Raw genomic sequence first — 15,429 nt, forward strand, 5'->3', positions numbered from 1 at the left:
AGTCATAGTACCACCCACTCATAGATTCAAAGCATGGGATTCTGATGGAATGCGCGCGAATCGAATCGAATCGAATCGAATCTGGACTCATCTCCGTCTGTTGTTCGACCTCTCCAGTCTATTCCTGCTGGGGCTGCGGCTTTTATCGGAGTAGCTGCTTGCCCTTGAGCTGTAGCTACTGTAACTTGGACTCCGGCGTCTACGATTCCTTGAACGCCTTCTCGGTGGGCTCCGTCTCCTTGGTGGGGAGCCCGAGTCAGATCGAGAGTATGAACGGGCTCTAGGACGTCGTGGAGATGCAGAGTGCGCCAATGACCTTGGGCGGTAGATATCATGTCTATCCAACCCACCATTGGCAGGACGCCTTGGAGATCGCCTTCTTGGTGGTGGTGATGCATGTGTCATATGTTCATGGGTAGGTGCATGTCTTCGGGGCGAGATGGATCTATCATCTGGTCCTGGTCTTCTGGATGGAGGGGGACTCCTAGAGAACATTCGTTTGGGTAAAACAATCGATACTTTAAGCACAGCGCCGTCGATCTGAGCTTCATGCATATTCGAAACGGCAGCTTCAGCATCAGCGGCATCATGGTAAAGAATGTACGCGGTGCCTCGATTCGTCATGACTAAACAAAGGGAAATATTAGCAAATTTTGACTCGGATAGGTTAGGGATAGATGGTTCCATACATGTCTGGTTCAAGGGAAGATCAATACTGTGTATTTCGCCAAAGGTGCCAAAGATATCATAAAGATGTTCTTCCGTCACATTTTTGGTCAATTTCTCGACAACAATCTATATTTCGTCAGCAAATCAATGTCCCAATGGGTATAATTCTGTCGCATTGTCCCCTCTAGCGCTCAATCTCCGATCTCAGGCGCTTACCTTCGAACTTCTCTTAGGACTTTCAGGTGTAAGGCTTCTGGAATAGCTCCGGTCTCGTGGCCATCTGCCGCTCCCACGTCGAGAGCTTCGCGAAGCTCCACGTTCGGGTGTAAATGACCGACTTCGCGACCTGCCGCGTTTATAGCTTCGTGTTTCGCTCGGACTGCGGCTCATGTTTAGTGATCTTGAATGCGAACCTAGCGACGCGGATTGACGCATTCTAGGTCGTGGAGACATTGAGGGCGATCTGGTCGGCATTGATGCAGGAGATTGTATGTTGAATATTCACGTTGACGAAGTTTCCAACCTATAAGAGTACAGCAGAGATGTCTTATTGTGTAAACATTGCAGTTACCTGAATCGGGGCAATCAAGGTTAGGAAGAGGAATGAATGCTTGGAATGCTTTTGTAGCTGTGAAGCTCCGCGACAAAGCGCGCGCTTAGGCGGCAAACGGTGTCAATTTAAGTGCGCTAATGCTCCCCGCATATTCCATTAAGCATGATTGGTTGATGGGAATTTACGACAACTGTTATAGAAAGGAATGCGCATCTTAGTCGAAGTCTTTTTTTTTCTTTCTTTTTTTACGTCTTTATCAATGCTATAGCATCTGCCGAGCGCTGTGCACAAATAGCTCGATGTATGATTTTTGAGACATCAGCAACAGAGTCTCCTCGTATTCAGACTCGATTTTCCAGGTTGTCTCGAAACATCATCAGATGCTATTTCACGAAAGGTGTTTCCAGCCCGGTAATTGCAGCCCATGCTCATGTACGTGACTAGACCATTGAGTTGAATGAGCTGTGTTGGATCATAGCCCTGCTGCTTATGGAGTTGGCTGCGTGGCTAACCATGTGCCTGGCAGCTAGTCGTCAAGTTCACTCGAAGAGGCGAAGATAGAGTAGATTGATATTTTAGGAGGCCCATCAACCATATATCATCACAATGCAGATTTCTCGGCCCATTGCTCATACTCCGCTATGATATCGTGTGTCAATTGACTTTTAACTTGAGTGAATGCGATTTCAAAGTGATGCCCCATAATCTCTTGTGGCTCATTCTTTTCATCTTCCTCATCTAATGCAGCCTCTCCGGCAGTTTCGCATAGGCTGATGATTTCTGCACCAGAATAACCTTCTGTCTTGGCTGCAAGGTCATCGATGCTCAAGTCTGAACTAACAACTGATTTGCTCGCCCATATTGAGAATATCTCTTTCCGCGAGTCGTAGTCTGGTGGTCCGACATATACAATATTATCCAAACGGCCTGGACGCATTAAAGCAGGGTCGAGAACACCGGGCTTATTAGTTGCTGCTACAACCAACACATTTTTAAGCTCCTCAATGCCGTCCATTTCGTTCAAGAGCGTTGTGAGAACGTTGACACCGCCACCGGCGCCGCTACGCTTTGCAGCGATAGCATCAATCTCGTCAAAGAAAAGGATGCTAGGTCTGGCAGCACGGGCTTTCTGGAAAATCTCTCGGAGTTTACGCTCCGACTCTCCAACATACATGCTCAAGATTTCGGCGCCTTTTACAGCCAGGAAGTTAAGCCCAGCCTCAGTAGCCAGAGCTTTAACGACAAGTGTCTTTGAACAACCTGGTGGGCCATAGAGCAGGATACCCTTTCGGCTTTTCACGTTAAGCCTTCGCATCCTTTCAGGGAACTATAACAAGTTAGTATCATAACCTTGTTTTGGATGATAGTAAATCATACCTTCAATGGCCGCTCAACCATCTTTTGTAAATGTCTTTTTAGCGCATGTTGTCCTCCGATATCCGTCCATCTTACTTTGGGAGTCTCAAGGAAAACCTCCCGCATAGCCGTAGGACGCACGTCTTGCATGGCCGCAATAACGTCATCCTCGTTTATAACTAGCCAGATTAAGCTCTTATCTTCGGAGGCCTCATTCTTGATAGAGGCACCCAAGCTCGTCAGTTCAGAACTAGGGATCAGTCTATCCCGGGCTTTACGGCACGTCATTTGTAAGAGGGCAAATAGATCAGCGCCAACGTATCCATGGGTCTTCTCTGCCATGAAATCCAATATGGAGTCGTTAGGCTCTGATGATCCGTCACGTATTGCGCATAAGATCTCCTTTCTAGCAGCTGCTGTTGGGATTGATACCTCAACTTCAACTGAAAGACGATGAGGTGTCCTAAGTGAATCATCGACATCATTGGGATGGCGCGTTGCTGCTACAACCAGAACCTTAGCATCTCCTAACGCGTCAATACCCTCGCATAAAGCATGAACCAAAGACGAAGCTTCCGAAGAGGTTTTCTTTGGTGCAATGGCATCAATCTGATCGATGATAATTACACTGGGCTCCGCCTGAGAAGCTTCTTTGAAAATCTTGCGCAATTTTGCCTCGCCATCACTTGAATTGCGAGAGAGTAGATTCGACCCTATAGCAAACGTCTTGCGCCAGCCAGCTGACTCGATCCTACGCAGTAGTGAACTTTTTCCTGTGCCCTTCGGCCCATGTATAAGAAGACCTCGACTTAATCTATAAAACTGTGGCATTTCTGCCCCAAGAGCTTGCAAGTTAAAGTCCACCAGCACGTGATTCAGCCGAAATATCTGATCTGTGAGCCCACCCAATCCATTTTGATCGACCTTAAGGACAGTCTGAACTTTTGCTTCTTTTGGCCCGGTGCCAATGTGTACTCGCGAATGTTCGGTGAAGAGGGATATACTCTGATCTGTTGGGTTGGCGGTTGAGATCTCAACAACTTTGAAACTCCTAAATTGACCCTTAATCTCAGCATCAAATGGAAGGCCGATTGACAAAACTCCGCATTGCGATAGAGGATGTTCCAGAGCCCACTCCCAATGGGCTAATTCCGTATCTTCAGATAGGGATCCGTAAATCGCTAGCCTGTCCGGGTGAGTACATTCTTCAAGTTGCACCCTGTCAACTTCGCTGAGTGGTCCATCGAGCTTGGAGATAGTGAGCTTCTCGCCAAGTTTGATACCGTAGCATTCTTGCAAAATGCTCGACGCTTGGACAACCGTTGTTTTTATGTCGCCGACAGCATTCCACGCTACAGCAGTCTTTTCGATTCCTCCCTCTAGGTGAAGCGAGCAAAGACTGCCCGGGGATAGCTTTAGATATGCTAATGAGCTTGCCGAAAGGTATATGCGGAAGGAATCGCGGAGATCGCTTCGCGGAGGTTTTGGCAGCGGCCGTAGGGTGAAGACGCGAGCTTCAGCCATACTCTCTCGTGCACAATGCCGTATGCTGGAAGTATCCGTAGATAAAACCTAGCAAACCATGGGAATCGTAGTTATGAATCTTGGGTTCAGGCGCATGCCTGGCCAGGCAGAGCAAAAAGTAGTAGAGTGGGGTGACAAAAAAATATTGGAGCAAGCGGTCGATAAGCCTATTGGCTAATTTCGTACATGTGTAACATATATCATCCTTTTTCTACCTACTACCTAAATATAAGTTCATCTTCCAGCATAATTTATTTATAGAGGAGTAATCAAATATCGATTACCGGCCTGTCCTGTTTAAGGTAATTTGTATGTATCAAGAACCTTGGTTCTCATCTATCAAGTACGCACTGATATAGTTTCTACCCAAAAGCGTTTGTTGGCGGCTTCATGCTACAATAGATGACTAGAATTACAAGGTATGTGATGTGATATAACGAAGCACAAAGATCAACAAAGCCGCTATTTAAGAATAAATCCCACAAGCACGATGAAATGACCAACATAACAGAAAAAGGAATCATCAAGAACTTATAGACACAATAACCAACAAACATGATGACAGAATAGTTCGAGCAGCAGGGTGTACCGGTTCCATAACTTTCTTGAAGCGGAATCTATATCAAACAGATCAGGAAGTAAGAGATGAGGGGGTGGAATAAGCAGAGACATAGAGAAGGCGAAAAGGATAATTTACCCGGCGAAGTTCTGAAGGGCTTCTCGGTCACATCTTTCCGCATAACAGTTCTTAACAGCACTTTCCACCAAGATTGCCGTTTGACCCGGCATTATTCTGGTCTATGTTGACGCCTTGGCCGCCTGCTTGCTCCGACTTTGTGCTGTCCATGACTTTCTTGATCTCCGAAGCGAGGCTGTAAAATGCTTTATCGACGTTGATATTGTTCTTGGCGGAGACCTCCAGGAAAGGAATGCCGAGTTCGTCGGCCAGTTTCTGTCCTTGTTCGGTCGATACCGCGCGCTTCTCTTCCCAATCGCATTTGTTACCGATGAGGATCTTATGCACTCCTTCGCTGGCGTGTTGCTCGACGTTGGAGAACCAGGTTCTAATGTCTGCGATATTTAATTAGCAACTTTCCGTTGTCTCCTAACCCAACACGATCGTCTTCGAACTTACTGTTGAAAGACCGTTCGTCTGTGACATCATAAACCAGGAGAATTCCCATTGCGCCTCGATAGTAGGCGGTGGTGATTGTCCTGAATCGCTCCTGTCCGGCTGTATCCCATATTTGTAGCTTCACACGCTTGCCATCTAGTTCGATTGTGCGGATTTTGAAGTCGATACCGATCGTGGTGATGAAGGATGGTGTGAACGAGTCCTCACTGAAACGGAGAAGGCAGCACGATTTACCCACCCCAGAATCTCCGATGAGCAGCAGCTTGATCTAGACAGCAATGTGTTAGAAACTGGACGCCTTCTATGAGCCAATGATTAGTGTATACGTACTAGAAAGTCATAGTTCCTTGTGCCCGCCATGATGTTGAGGTGTGGTTCTAGAGTTGATGTCACCACGGGGGTTATGATATGGAGAACTGTCAGGTTGATAAAGTATGATGAAGCCCCGATGGTCAGGCAGAACGGGCGTCGGTAAAATCCGAAATATCGTGCGACAATAAAAAGTTATTCCCGTTTCAACCCCGACAGAAAAAAAGTATGAGGCGCCTGTTGCAGCTGTTTTGTGTTGTAGCTCTTTGAAGTTTCCAAGTGAAGCAGTCCGATCGATGGCCAAAGCAGGTTAGGGTGAAGAGCCTCAAAGGTTGCCAATCAGATGTCGCAGCGGGGGTTTCTTCTACTTAGAACTACCCTAGTTAACTTAACTAGTTAACTCCCTGTTAGCTACTACAACTGCATAACAAGCAGTTGGTCTATTCTCGATTTTATACCATTGCTAAATTTTTTGTTATCCTAATATATATATATATACAAAGATACCATACGAGCAGTTTAGGTGGTCAGGGCTGTCACAGGTACGTATCCGTCTTCTAGTATCGAGAGGACTAAATGGTTGAAAATGATCACCACTAAATATACCATGTATGCTAGATAGTTCTAGTCGGGATACTATCTTCTTGGTCATGGTGAGGAGATGTATGCGTGACGCCTATTACGGCGTGTAGGCGAATGACCACGTAGTGCACAGCAAATTTTCAGATCCATTTGGAGTAGGTCCATTGGATGCGGTGAAGAGCATTTCGTTGTCTCCTCACGCCCTGGCTCAGATCTGTGAGGTCCGTCAAATCCTGTTTGAAGATGGGCAGAAACGATGTGGGTATAGTGTATTGAGCCCTTCGTTTCAGGATCTGGGCTTCGTAAATGCAAAGTCCATAATCCCGATAAGATAGAACACTATCGGGATCGGTAGGGTATGCACCAAGAATACGATCAATATTTCTGTACCCCAAAAACAAAAGATTTTAGCATGGAGACTGTGAAAACATCAGGGATTCATGACTTACCGCACAGAATTCCTAAATTGTTGTTTTTTAACACCCACTCTGAAGCCCTTCCTACTATCGAAGAGGCTGGCAACCCACCGAACACCACTGTATGTTATCAACAGTCCTGGAGTCAGGCCGATAAATCTAGACATCCATTAGTATCCAGTCGGTTTTTGTGTTGTTATCAAGGCAGTACCAACCCAAAAACAAGTTCCTGGCTCTTGAGCAAGGCATCAATACCCCCCATAGCTATTTCCACATCCACTTTCGTCTTTTGTATTTGAATGAGAAGAGCACGAACAAGGTCACCCCGAACCGTTCCCATAAAGGGCTTACGCAGATCTCGTTCATAAGATTTTAAAACAGGGGTAAGGTCGCCCTCTCTAACCTGTGCCGTGATAGTTGAAATGTCTGGCTGCAGGCTTCCGCTCTGACTTCGAGAGCTGTTGTCAGATACAAAATCGATTACCATCCTTTCAAGACTTTGCCTGTCCGCCTCCAGGCTGGTTCGACTCATAATCGCAATTTCGCTTTGCTCATCGTGCCGAATAGTCCCAATGAGCTTGCCCACAGGCTGCAAAACCCAGTTTCTCCAGAAGTCGACGACAGTCGCCCCGAATTCAGAGGCCCATTCTAGTAGCTCGGCTCGGCGATTTGTGAGAACGCGGAGAGAGGTACTCAGTGACATCAACGTGATGGCAGTTGGAAACCAATAACGGGAGAGCATAGATGGACGACCGTGTTTGCAGATATATCTTTTATTGTAAGCAAGGCTGCCTGTGATACAATCCTTCAACACGTATAGTAACCTCTCCACGACATCACCAGCCACTACAGATTGCTCTTCAAACGGCAAGCGCTGCTTCTCCTGAAATCCGTTGTCGGTTGCGAGAAAAATGTTTTCTTCAAAATTCTTGGACGACTCTAAGGGTTGTGAAAGGTCTCGAAGAGTATTTTCCATCAATAAAACAGTTTTGTATAATCCATGAGACCTATCCAGATTGAATTTTACTTGGTCAGTGTGTGGTGGTGGTTCATTGCAGGCGAATGTTAGACATTCTTCAAGCAGAATCCCAATAGCACTAGCGTTCAGATCCTTGAGCTTTTCTAGAGCTTGGCGGTTTTGTCTTATATGCAATCTGCAGCGGGTAAGTGGCGATGACAGCGTATTTCTGGTGTTTTTTAATAGGCCCTGTCGGATATTGCTTTGGACGAGCTGGTAGAAACGTCTCCAATCGCTATTAATTGAACTCAAAGAAGTCAAATTCTCGTGTGCAGATGCCCTCTTCAGATTCGAAATGACTTCCCACATCCACTCCCATATCCTCGAGGGTGCCGTTTGGATGGTGTAATACCCAGTGTGTACACTTGAACCGAGGACGTCGTTCCAATAATCAATTTCAGCACCAAGCAGGGATGACTGCTCGAGCAAGATGCCAATGACAGTACCCAATGTCTGTGTGGTAAATTTGGCAACCAAGAACCAAGACCGTTCGTCGAAAGTTTCCCCCTTGAGAGTACCATCTTCATGTTGGGACGAGAACAAGTTGTCAGTACGAGCTTGACTCAGGAGCCGCAATAAAGTGCGCCGAGAGAGCAGCCCATGATTGTCCACTGACAAGGCTCGCGCTGTAGTTTGAAGACTTCGTATCTTCTGGCCATGCGGGGCTAATTCGTTCAGGGTATTCAAGTTGACTTTTTCGATGGCATGTGAATGATGTCGATCGATATTGATGTCTAAGCGTGACACAATCCTAATAAGATTCAATCAGTACTAAAGTTTATACTCGAGTGAATATTTAAAGATCAGACTGACTCAGTGACGAGCGACATGGCGTCAGGGCAATTTGACTGCGTTCAAGGTGTTGTTGTGGATTGATATGGATGGGATTACATCATAGGTCAATTGGAGCTTGTGAGAAATCTTGCTTAGTCACCCTACCCTGTAGCTTAACTACCTAAACTAACGTACCCCATGGGCTCAGCGGCTAAAAAAATATAAGGTCTTTGTTCAAATGTTTACTAGTCCGCCACCACCATACTACATGTATAGTTACCTCAACGAACGGGCAGACACCTTTACGCGGTGTTGGGGATTAGTACTTGCAGTTGATTTTACCACAACTGTTTGAGGAAGCTAAGATCTGCCTAAAATCGAGCACACATCCTATTTCCGCAAATATATAGGAATCTGCAGGAGGAGGGAAGGAAGGAGTACATCGCTATTTACGAGTCCCTCATTATACTTGCAGTTATCATACTCGCAGTCCCTCATCATACTCGCAATCTGCGATCGCGCACTCCGGGCTTCTATAACCTCAATCCTAGCCTACGCCGGCCACCGTACACGTACGAATTGCCAGCAACTCCACACGGGAGATGCAATCCTACGCGCGCGCTCACGGCCAGGAAAGCATACGAACTACGGATTCGGCACAGTGAGTATTCAATAGAATACATCTCAATATCAACGTGGCTCACAATATTAGGGATTCATTGACGGAGGAATATGACAAGAGATTCTGGACATACGCTTCTGAGCAATGAGAGGACATAATGATCGAAAAACTATGGCATTACCATACAAAAAACATCACCGCGCTCTCACACGTTGAGTTGAGGAATACGCACGAACTTGCACGCAGTTGATATGAGTCCCAGAATCGGATTATCAACAGTAATGACCAGCCCGGGCCTCGTAACGCAGCTGGCTTACGAGGCCTTAGAGGCCTTATACGTACGGGGATTCGCAACGCAGTGGGCTTGCGAGGCCTTGTATTCTCACCTCTGCAAGGCCCATATGGCCCTGTACGAATAAGGCCTATACGCATATATGCCCGGAAAGCACTACACACAAGGATTAACGGCTTGAGGCATCATTCGCGCTGCGTGGATTGGGAGTCGGATTCGGATTCTCACAATATGGGATTCTTGATTTTTGATTTTGATTTGTGTATTGACTTTCATTCTTGGCTTAGTGCGGGGGCTTTGCCCCCTTTACGAGCCGATGTGGCAGGCCCACATCCTTTTTAGCGCCTTGGCGCGTACCCACGGGTAGGCACTCTGGGATAGCGGCTTCTTAGATTAGCCAGCTTAGTAGTACGTAGTAGTAGTAGTAGTAGTAGTAGTAGTAGTAGTACGTAGTAGAATTGATATACCTGTTGTAACTAGCTATGTATAAGGTGCCGTCATCCAGGTGTGTGCCTAAGCCTGCAGGCACTAAGTAATTCGTGGCTGCGCCACGGGTAGCGCGCCACAGGACGAGCCACAGAATGTAAGCAAAGGAAAATAAACAACAAAACTAAACGCGGTAACACGCGGCAATATAATCAACTGGTGCTTCGTACGCCAGTACGCCAGCTTTGTACGTACGTCCTCAATCAAACCCTTCGAATCCCTCTTTCTCGCGTCTGCCAACTGCACCAACGTGAGCACCAACCGTTTTTGTGTATGCCAATATGCGCTCAATCCTACGGGCCACAAATCACTCGCGTAAAGATGCGCCCCATCCTCAACGTACGAATCCTCACTAACCTATATGTTTACGTTCTTATAACTCTCCTGTAGTATGTCTCTATTGGCTAGCCCATTTAAATTACCTGATCTAAAGCTTATATTTATAGTATTACTAGTTTATATTAATAATAGCTCTAATCTGGTGTATGTGTTATTTATATATCTATTTTTATATTGATTTTTAAGTTCATGTCCTAGTTATAGTTATTATTCTTCTTCTATATTATTTGTCGGAGAATTAGCACGTCACGGCCAATAGATTAGTTCCCGAAGACGCTAGCTATGTAATCAGAAAGGAAGCTAGTTTAGGCCGCTGGTTAACCGCATAGAACTACTACCTTGCAGGGTTAATGATGTTCCGGTAAACTAGATGCTGAAATTGGCATCCTTGGACTAAGTTCATAGGATATCAACTCCAAGACAAAGCATGAAGTAGGATCAGAGATCTCTGATTCGACTAGGAACAGGAACTACTGCATAAGAAAGAATCTGACCTATGAGCACAGACATATATACACAATTGTCGGAAACTTCAGTTGCAGACTGTCAGAGTATAACTAGGATAGTTATATTAACAGAAGAAGTTAATATATTCTGCGTACGCTTCTTGAAAGCTAAGTCTAAGATGATAAGTGACTAAGTATATATCCTATTTGATAGAAGGGTATATATATCTAAGTTATCATAGTTAATTTAAAATAGTAAAGTAGAGTAACTAGGAGGGTAAGTAAGTATCTTTATATATATGAGAGATTCCTAATAGTAGCTATTATATATTATATCCTAGGTATGTCTTAAGGTATCTTTACTATATTATCATTATTAATCAAGTTTAAAGTCTATATAGAGCACTACAGGCTATGACAGACTCGGTTGTAGCCTTGGCTAGGTCCCGGGGCCCTTATGGCCTCGGGGTCTCAGCCCCTAACAGTCTCGGGCATTACATAAATCCAGGCGCTCATCTCGCCCCTATACGGCGTATTCGCCAAGGGCCTTCGGGCATGCTTATAGGCCACATGCCTATAAGGAGCCCTCATAGTCTCAAGCATAAGGGCACTTCTAGCGGCCATTAGGCCGAGCTAGGGTGCCCGTCCCCCTATCCAACCCCCGTATCCTCCCAGTCTCGCAGGGCTTCCCAACCCCAATGATCACCAAGCTCAGCTTCTCTAGCGGCTTGCTCCTGATCCCAGAATAGGTTGGCACTGGCTACAAATTGCAGCAGCGCCGTGGTGGCCTTGGGCTCACTAAAAAGTCGTGCCTCCGGGGCGTCCTCTGCCGCTGTAGGTAAGGGCACGCCGGCGTCAGCCAGCCCCTTATACAGTATCCTCTGGGGCCCACGTCGTCCCCGGCACTCAAAAAGAATGTGAGAAACCCTCTCTCTAAGCTCTCCGCAGGCTCTGCACTCCGGGGAGTCCCGGGCTTTGATTCGGTGCAGGTACGTGCCTATAGGGGCATGTCCTGTTTTTAACTGATAGTAGCGGCTCGCTACCCGTTTAGGGGCTTTGGCGGCTACCCTATCAAGTCCCCAGCCTCGTGGCATCTTATAGACTCTCCCTCGCCTATGAGCTCCTTGTACAGCATTCTCACGAGCCCAATTCTCCACTGCAGCTCTTCGTGCCTCGGTGCAAGCACGTCTAACGTAGGCCAAGGATAAGCCCCCAAAACCAGGCCCAGCGGGCTTGCTAGCAGCACGCTTAGCTGCTTGGTCTGCTTGCTCATTTCCTTCCACTCCATTGTGCCCAGGCACCCACTGTATCGTCACAGGACGACCGCTAAGCCTAAGCCGGGAGGCGGCCATGTGAGCCCTAAGTGCTAGGGACTGTCCAGCCCCAGGCTCCGTCGATTGGAGGCGCTTGATGGCGTTTTGGGCATCTAATATCTTTATTATATTAGACCTAGGGTCTGATATATACAATTATAGGTCTATTATTATGTATATATATTCATACTTATAGATTAGATTCTTTCTTATATAGTAATTCCTGTTCTTAGTTAAATTAGAGATCTTTAAATCTTACTTTATACTGTATCTTAGAGTTTATATTCTATAAACTTAGTTCTAGAATGCTAATTTTAGTATCTAGTTTACTAAAATATTATTAATTTTATAAGATAACCATATAGTTAACTAATAGCCTAAACTAACATTTTTTTTTTAATTATATAACTAGTATTAAGAACTAATCTATTAGCTATAATATACTAATTCTCTAATAAATATTTATTTTAAAGGCCAGTATCTTAATAATATAATAAATAGTTTAAGTTTTTTTACTAAATTATAAATAAGTCTTATTTTTTTTAAATACTTTTATTATACGGAGGTGGGAGTCAAATGTGATAATAATACGCTAAATCACACTAATTTGCTAGCTGCAGGTCTAGCGTGTAAAAACTGGGTACGCATATTACCCTAGTATTTACTAGGCAGCTCGAGTACCCCAATTTCAGCTTGTCCCGCCGCTCAATGGCCCCCTCTCAACAATTCTTTGCTTTTGCTGAATTCAAGCTATTCCCACCAAATTGATATTATATTATAGCGCTATCTCTACAGAGTATAGTGAATATCTCTTTCCTTACACCGCTTCTTTGCCCGTTTGCTAACAACATTGAATATTTAGGAATCGATCGTACCCAGTACTCTCTACGCTGTATCCCCCACCGATTCGTACATTTCTTTTAATCAGGATGACAAGAGAGGAATATTCAGTGGAAACCCGCGCCCAGATCGTGTGGCCTTGGTGATGATTGCAAAAATGAAGCCTCAAGACGTCGCTATATTGCTCAATATACCCCGGGTGAGCGTTTACCAAATCGTACAACGCGCCAAAGAGCATGGATATGATCCTACAGTCAATCCTCGAATTGAGCATGAGCACGTCGCTAAGAATACGCATAGTGGCCGCCCAAAAGTGGTTACTGAAGCTATCGAGGCCTCAATTATTGCAAGTATTACTAAGGATAGGGCTGGTCGTGAGAAGTCTGCTGAATATCTCGCTTATGAAGCCGGTATTTCTGAATCATCTGTTCTGCGTCTTTTGAAATTGAATTCTTTTAATAAATGCAAGCCAACTGTGAAACCTGGTCTGACAGATAAAATGAAGCAGGCAAGGCTCGCATTTGCTCTTGAGCATCAACACTGGACTCTTGAAGACTTTAAGAATATTATATGGACGGATGAGACCTCTGTTGTCCTAGGCCACTGGAGAGGCTCTAATAGTGTATGGCGCAGGTCTTTTGAATGCTACGATTCTACTGTTATCCGCCGTCGCTTCAAGAAAGCGTGTGAATTCATGTTTTGGGGTTGCTTTTCATATGATGCTAAAGGTCCCTATCATATATATCAAAAAGAGAATACGGCAGCTAAGAAAAAAGCTGAGAAAGAGTTGCAAATTATAAATCGAGACCGTGAGCAAGCAGCTCGAGAAGAATGGGAGTTAAATAATACTTTTTCAAGGCTTCAATTACGTCCTCGTCGCGGTAGAAAGCCAAATTTTAAGTTCACTACGAAGAATGGAAAGCTCGTACGAAAAGGCACAGATGGCATTGATTGGTATCGTTATCAAAAGGCCTAGTAATCTTCATATAAATATGATTCTTAAGCTAATATCTATATAGGAAATTCTTGTGCCAAAGCTGCTTCCTTTTGCACAGGAATGTAAGCGTTCCAGGCCAGGCACAATTGTAATGGAGGATAACGCACCTGCGCATGCTCATTTTCACCAAAAAGAGATATATTCGTTCCATGACGTGCAGCACCTACTTTGGCCTGGTAATTCCCCTGATTTGAATGCTATTGAGCCGACGTGGTTTTGGCTCAAGAAACGTACAACTCTCCAAGGAGCCCCTGGTGACAGGAAGACAGCAGTTGAAGCATGGGAAAAAGCATGGGAAAGGCTACCCCAGCATCGTATCCAGGCTTGGATTGAGAGGATCCCATTTCATATACAAGAAATTATCCGTCTAGAGGGTGGAAATGAGTATCCGGAGGGCCGGCCCCAGGATGACGTACGCTCACGTTGCCGGCGTAAAGGCGTGCTCTCGTTCCGGGCATATCTAGAGGATGAGTGGGAGGACTTGGAATAGCCTCAAAATGGCTAAATGAGGTCTATCAGGATTGCTGAATAGCTTGGGAACTCTCTTTTACTTGTTTAATATTTTGTATCTACATCTATTTGTATAGTAATTTTGGTGTATGGGCAGGTGTCATCAAAACACGCTAACAGCCACTAGTCGTCACTAGCGTTGTATATTATTCTCGGTATTATTATCACTTTTGACTCCCACCTCCGTAATAATAAGCTAATTATATTATTAAAGTTATTAATAAAGAAAAATAATCTTATTTATTATATTAAAAAAAGATAGTTTATTATTAATATTTCCCTATATTTATTATATTTATTTATATAAGTTTTATATAAAGAGTAAAGATTCTAATAAATATATAAAAACTTTAAGAATAAAATATATTAATTCTAATATAATTTTTTTAGATAAGAAATAGTATAAAGTTAATTACTACTTAAAATAAATTTAAGAATAAAAAAAAGGGTATAATAAAGATTCTCTATCTTTATAAGTAATAAAAATTACTTTAAAAGTAAGTAGATAATTTTATTACTTATAATATTAAAGGAAATTAAAGAATTAGGAAAGGTTAGAAGATAAAATAAAAATTAAAAAAATGAATTCAAAAGTAAACCAAACTAATAATAAAATAAATTGAAAAAATAAAAATAATAAAAGTTAATTATTATTATAACGTAATCGGTAAGCGGTCCGGCCATGTAAGCGATCCGGCCACCTTCAATACACATACAAAATGGCATATGTTCGTACCATCCTTACTCAACATCCAGTGGGAATCTCGATTCACGATGCATATATTGGTATTGGGTCACTTATTATAATAAGAATATTTAATTTGAAATAGTATAAAGCAGTAATTATATATATTATATATAATACGACCGGAAATTAGTGTAATTAAACAAAACATTCGTTATTGTTAGATATAATTACTTAAACTCCTACATACTTTGTTAATAGGTCAATTAGGATACATTAAAGACGTATACATCAGATGAAGTAGAGAGAAGTCCTTGGTGTAGAATAATGAGGGTACGAACATATGCCATTTTGTATGTGTATTGAAGGTGGCCGACTTGCTTACATGGCCGAACCGCTTACCGAATACGTTATCTAACTCTAGTAATATTAATAATCTAATTATAAATCTTTTTTTTAATTTATTACTTTTTCTTCTCTAAACTAGTTATTACTTAATATTTCTAAATTTTATTATAATAGTTTAGATTAATAACTAGTTTCTATAAATCTTTTATTAATTT

General features: G+C 43.7%; 5 protein-coding genes across 5 annotated transcripts; 1 reads left to right on the plus strand and 4 right to left on the minus strand.

Annotated features, from left to right (window-relative positions):
* Nucleotides 1-26: 26 nt before the first annotated feature.
* On the minus strand, nucleotides 27-1,059 carry EYB26_004663 (uncharacterized protein; the record flags this gene model as incomplete). Its single annotated transcript, XM_054263954.1, has 4 exons — nucleotides 27-280; nucleotides 351-626; nucleotides 690-795; nucleotides 886-1,059. The coding sequence occupies 4 exons, from the start codon at nucleotides 1,057-1,059 to the stop codon at nucleotides 27-29; spliced, it is 810 nt and encodes a 269-aa protein (XP_054119929.1).
* Nucleotides 1,060-1,823: 764 nt separating this feature from the next.
* Nucleotides 1,824-4,102, minus strand: EYB26_004664 (uncharacterized protein; the record flags this gene model as incomplete). The annotated part of the gene is made up of 2 exons (XM_054263955.1): nucleotides 1,824-2,549; nucleotides 2,600-4,102. 2 exons carry the CDS (start codon nucleotides 4,100-4,102, stop codon nucleotides 1,824-1,826), a joined length of 2,229 nt encoding a protein of 742 aa, XP_054119930.1.
* A 748-nt stretch (nucleotides 4,103-4,850) lies between these two features.
* Nucleotides 4,851-5,597, minus strand: EYB26_004665 (uncharacterized protein; the record flags this gene model as incomplete). The annotated part of the gene is made up of 3 exons (XM_054263956.1): nucleotides 4,851-5,173; nucleotides 5,238-5,505; nucleotides 5,568-5,597. 3 exons carry the CDS (start codon nucleotides 5,595-5,597, stop codon nucleotides 4,851-4,853), a joined length of 621 nt encoding a protein of 206 aa, XP_054119931.1.
* A 671-nt stretch (nucleotides 5,598-6,268) lies between these two features.
* EYB26_004666 (uncharacterized protein) lies at nucleotides 6,269-8,392 on the minus strand (the record flags this gene model as incomplete). Its single annotated transcript, XM_054263957.1, has 4 exons — nucleotides 6,269-6,512; nucleotides 6,578-6,703; nucleotides 6,760-8,313; nucleotides 8,376-8,392. 4 exons carry the CDS (start codon nucleotides 8,390-8,392, stop codon nucleotides 6,269-6,271), a joined length of 1,941 nt encoding a protein of 646 aa, XP_054119932.1.
* Nucleotides 8,393-12,831: 4,439 nt separating this feature from the next.
* EYB26_004667 (uncharacterized protein) lies at nucleotides 12,832-14,161 on the plus strand (the record flags this gene model as incomplete). The annotated part of the gene is made up of 3 exons (XM_054263958.1): nucleotides 12,832-13,628; nucleotides 13,694-13,733; nucleotides 13,832-14,161. The coding sequence occupies 3 exons, from the start codon at nucleotides 12,832-12,834 to the stop codon at nucleotides 14,159-14,161; spliced, it is 1,167 nt and encodes a 388-aa protein (XP_054119933.1).
* Nucleotides 14,162-15,429: the final 1,268 nt, after the last annotated feature.

Source organism: Talaromyces marneffei, chromosome 3 (genome assembly GCF_009556855.1).
Source record: "Talaromyces marneffei chromosome 3, complete sequence".
Lineage (NCBI taxonomy): Eukaryota > Fungi > Ascomycota > Eurotiomycetes > Eurotiales > Trichocomaceae > Talaromyces > Talaromyces marneffei.